This window comes from Penaeus japonicus, unplaced genomic scaffold, assembly GCF_977035675.1.
Source record: "Penaeus japonicus unplaced genomic scaffold, GWHDUDI00000001_assembly GWHDUDI00000020, whole genome shotgun sequence".
NCBI lineage: Eukaryota > Metazoa > Arthropoda > Malacostraca > Decapoda > Penaeidae > Penaeus > Penaeus japonicus.
The window spans coordinates 2,733,836-2,738,835 of record NW_028234422.1 but is presented as its reverse complement, the minus strand read 5'-3'; the positions used below and the strand labels follow the sequence as shown (position 1 = coordinate 2,738,835).

Here is a 5,000-nt window from a genome sequence, read left to right as displayed (position 1 = left end):
GAGGAGGGGGCGGGGGCAGGGGCAGGGGGCGGGGGTAAAAGGGAAGGGATTAATTAGTAAGGATATAATGAATTTTGAATTATGTGTTTATGTTTTATTTTTTGTTTGTTTGTTTGTGTGTGTGTGTGTGTGAACGAGATAGATAGATAGATAGATAGACAGATAGAGAGTGTGTGTAAGAGAGAGAGGGAGAGAGAGAGAGAGAGAGAGAGAGAGAGAGAGAGAGAGAGAGAGAGAGAGAGAGAGAGAGAGAGAGAGAGAGAGAGAGAGAGAGAGAGAGAGAGAGAGAGAGAGAGAGAGAGAGAGAGAGAGAGAGAGAGAGAGAGAGAGAGAGAGAGAGAGAGAGAGAGAGAGAGAGAGAGAGAGAGAGAGAGAGAGAGAGAGAGAGAGAGAATGAGAGAGATAGAGAGAGAGAGATAGAGAGAACGAGAGAGAGAAAGAGAGAGAGAGAGACAGAGAGAGAGAGAGAGGGCGAGAGAGAGAATGACAGAGATAGAGAGAATGATAGAGCGAGAGAGTGAGAGAAAGAGAATGAGAGAGAGCGAGATAGAGAGAAAGAGCGAATAAGTAAGTAAGTAAGTGTCTGTATATCGCGGACATGCATGCTTACAAACGTCCATGCGTGGATGTATATATGCAAATACAATATGCGCACAGATAATACAACAATTAGCCCATAGGCCTATACCAACCCTCCACAAGCCAGCAATGATCAGCAGAATGACGAGAAGAGCAAACAGAACCGCCAGGAGAAGGATCCACAGAGGAATATCGGTGAATCCTGCACTCTGAAAAAAGGAAGGAAGGAATATCCGATCGTATTAGCATTAGTGTTATTATTTTTTAGGATTTTCTGTTGTTAGAATTTGTTAGGATTATATCGTTTTTTTTTTTTTTTTTTTTTTTTTTTTTTACATTAATATCGCCATCTTGAATAGATATAATTTGTCTCATTATCTTTATCATGTTTATGACTGTCCTTTTATCGCCATTATTGTGATTGCAATAATCTAGTTTTTAATCATGGTTATGATTACTATTGCCATTACTCTTATCATTGTTATCATCATTATTGTTATTAGTATTGTTATTATTGTCATATTTATTATTCATTATCATTATTTTCATTATCACAATTACTATCAGTATCATTATTATCATCATCCTTATCATTATCAGTACTACTACTATTACTACTGCTACTATTACGATAATTACCATTATCATCACTATCATTATCCTCGGCATTATCATACTAATGTTATTTCAGCATCATTATAAATATAGTCAAAATCACTATCATAATCACCATCATTGCTATCACCACCAACGACATAAAAAAACATTAAATACATACTTCAGTATAATAACTACCCTTATAAATAATCCTATTACAATTCCTGTAAACGATAAAAAAAACTCTAATCACCATAATCAGTCATTAATTATCAATTATCTTACCTGGGGGCTAATGAGAGTCACGTAGGTATCTGCAGTGGAAACCGGGTTGATAATCGTAGTGTTTTCCTGAATGACTTTGACACGAATCGCTGTCACTAGTCGTACTTTGCGATAGCCCAGCTGTTGGAAGAGTCAAAATTATATTCGTTTGGTCAAAATGTTATGTTCGTGTGGTCAAGAAATTATATTTGTGTGGTCCAAAAATTATATTTGTGTGGTCAAAATATTATATTCGTGTGGTCAAATAATTATATTTGTGTGGTCAAAAAATTATATTTGTGTGGTCAAAAAATTATATTTATGTGGTCAAAAAATTATATTCGTGTGGTCAAACAATTATATGCGTGTGGTCAAAAAATTATATATATTCATGTGGTCAAAAAAATTATATTCATGTGGTCAAAAAAATATATATTCGTGTGGTCAAAAAATTATATTCGTGTGGTCAAAAAAATTATATTCGTGTGGTCAAAAAATTATATTCGTGTGGTCAAAAAATTATATGTATTCGTGTGGTCAAAAAATATATATTCGTGTGGTCAAAAAATTATATATATTCGTGTGGTCAAAAAATATATATATTCGTGTGGTCAAAAAATTAAATGTATTCGTGTGGTCAAAAAATATATATTCGTGTGGTCAAAAAATTATATTCGTGTGGTCAAAAAATTATATGTATTCGTGTGGTCAAAAAATATATATTCGTGTGGTCAAAAAATTATACATATTCGTGTGGTCAAAAAAATATATATTCGTGTGGTCAAAAATATATATATTCGTGTGGTCAAAAAAAATATATATTCGTGTGGTCAAAAAATGATATCCGTGTGGTCAAAAAAAATTATATTCATGTGGTCAAAAATATATATATTCGTGTGGTCAAAAAATTATATTCGTGTGGTCAAATAATTATATTTGTGTGGTCAAAATATTATATTCGTGTGGTCAAAAACCTATATTCGTGTGGTAAAAAATATATATTCGTGTGGTCAAAAAATTATATATATTCGTGTGGTCAAAAAATTATATTCGTGTGGTCAAAAAATTATATTCGTGTGGTCAAAAAATTATATTCGTGTGGTCAAAGAATGATATTAGTGCGGTAAAAAATATACATATATTCGTGTGGTCAAAAAAAAAAATATTCGTGTGGATACCAAACGTCAGAAACCGTGTGAATTGTATATCATTTTTCAAATTATTATTATTATTATTATTATTTTTATTTTTTTTTTTTTTTGAGAAGGGGAGAATATTATACGACATAAAGTAGAGAAGATAAAGTAGAAAAAAGGTGAAAATAAATAAGAGGCAATAGGGCAAAGATAAGTGTCAAAAAGGAAACTAATGAGAGAAATTAAAGAGTTGGGGCGAGACTATATGATACGTAATTACGTCATAATGATTGCATGCAACATTGACAGATCACATACCCGATTGAGTCCTGCAATAACGATGTAACTTGGAATCGAGATCTTAACAGTCTCGTGTGCTTTGAGTAAATCAATATCACATCTGAAATATATCAATGGTAATGGTGAGTAGTTTCAGGAATATACTCTCTTTTTCTCTTTCTTCTATTTCTCTTCATCCTCTCACTCTCTTTCTCTCTTTCTCTCGTTTTCTCTCTTGCTTCTCTCTTTCTCTCGTTTTCTTTCTTGCTCCTCTCTCTCTCTCTCTCGTCTTCTCTCTTCCTCCTCTCTCTCTCTTTCTCTCGTCTTCTCTCTTCCTCCAATCTCCTTCTTTCTCTCGTTTTCTCTCTTGCTCCTCTCTCTCTCTCTCTTTCTCTTTCTCCTCTCTCTCTTTTTCTTTATTTCTTCTATCTCTCTTTCTCTAATTTTCTCTCTTCCTCCTCTCTCTCTCTTTCTCTCGTTTTCTCTCTTGCTACTCTCTCTCTCTTTCTGTCGTTTTCTCTCTTCCTCCTCTCTCTCTCTTTCTCTCGGTTTCTCTCTTCCTTCTCTCTCTCTTTCTCTTGTTTTCTCTCTTACTCCTCTCTCTCTTTCTCTCGTTTTCTCTCTTCCTTCTCTCTCTCTTTCTATAGTTTTCTCTCTTCCCCCTTTCTCTCGTTTTCTCTTCCTCTCTCTCTCTCTCTTTCTCTTGTTTTCTCTCTTTTCTCTCTTCCTCCTCTCTCTCTCTTTCTCTCGTTTTATCTCTTCCTCCTCTCTCTTTTCTCTCTTTCTCTCTACCTCCCCTCTCTCTCTTTATCTCGCTTTCTCTCTACCTCCCCTCTCTCTCTTTCTCTCGCTTTCTCTCTTCCTCCCCTCTCTCTCTTTCTCTCGTTTCTCTCTTCCTCCTCTCTCTCTTTCTCTCGTTTTCTCTCTTCCTCCTCTCTCTTTCTTTCTATCGTTTTATCTCTTTCCCCTCTCTCTCTTTCTCTCGTTTTCTCTCTTCCTCCTCTCTCTCTCTCTTTCTCTCGTTTCTCTCTTCCTCCTCTCTCTCTCTTTCTCTCGTTTTCTCTCTTCCTCCTCTCTCTCTTTCTCTCGTTTTCTCTCTTCCTCCTCTCTCTCTTTCTCTCGTTTTCTCTCTTCCTCCTCTCTCTCTCTCTCTTTCTCTCGTTTTCTCTTTTCCTCTATCTATCTATCTATCTATCTACACAGATATACTCACACACGCACACCTCTATAAATACTAATCTATCTCTTAATCTATCTTTACTAATCTATCTATCTTTCTCTCTCTAAATACGAAACAAAATTTCCTAATACGTGCAAAGGCTACTTACGTCATTCTGCATCTTGGGTCTTCACAGAAAACCAGCTTCTGGAGTGAGTCATCCTCGTTGCTTCTGTCGAGGAAAATAGGTTGTTGAACTGATTGAGAAGTTGTGATTCTTCTGTTGCTCATTATTATTTTTTTTCTCTCTCTCTCTGTCTCTCTCTCTCGCTCTCGTTCTCGTTCTTGTTCTCGTTTTCGTTCTCGTTCTTGTTCTCTCTCTCTCTCTCTCTCTCTCTCTCTCTCTCTCTCTCTCTCTCTCTCTCTCTCTCTCTCTCTCTCTCTCTCTCTCTCTCTCTCTCTCTCTCTCTCTCTCTCTCTCTCTCTCTCTCTATATATATATATATATGTGTGTGTGTGTGTGTGTGTGTGTGTGTGTGTGTGTGTGTGTGTGTGTGTGTGTGTGTGTGTACGTGTGTGTGCGTGTTTGTGTGTACGTGTGTGTGCATGCGAGCGTGCGCGCGTGTTTGTGTGTGTCCGTGTGTGTGTGTGTGTGTGTGTGTGCGTGTATGTGTGTGTGTGTGTGTACGTGTGCGTGTGCATGCGTGCGTGTGTGCGTGCATGCGTGTGTGTGTGTGTATGTATAGGTGTGTGTGTACGTGTAGGTGTTTACGTGTACGTGTGCGTGCGTGCAAGCGTATATATATGTAAGTATCCCCAAACGAAACCTTCACCACACCATTCTTATCCAGACACTTACGCAAATGTCTCCGTATTCTGTGAAACGGGCTCCACTGTATCCCGCCCTTCAGAGAGCGGAGCATTTCCGTAGTAATTGTAGTAGTAGTAGTCACTATAATCCGTGTAAAGGTCACTGTAAAGGTACT

General features: G+C 37.0%; 1 protein-coding gene across 2 annotated transcripts in view; it reads right to left on the bottom strand.

The window, feature by feature from the left end:
- LOC122254579 (integrin alpha-5-like) overlaps positions 1-5,000 on the bottom strand; it is a 43,802-nt gene that overhangs the window by 2,062 nt on the left and 36,740 nt on the right. For both annotated transcript variants that reach the window (XM_086547942.1, XM_086547943.1), the window contains exons 22-26: positions 4,874-5,000; positions 4,184-4,246; positions 2,895-2,976; positions 1,462-1,581; positions 693-788 (exon numbers count right to left, since the gene is read on the bottom strand). The exon at positions 4,874-5,000 is cut by the window's right edge and continues 63 nt beyond it. In XM_086547942.1, coding sequence (XP_086404068.1) covers positions 693-788; positions 1,462-1,581; positions 2,895-2,976; positions 4,184-4,246; positions 4,874-5,000 — 488 coding nt within the window. The remainder of the gene's footprint in view (positions 1-692; positions 789-1,461; positions 1,582-2,894; positions 2,977-4,183; positions 4,247-4,873) is intronic.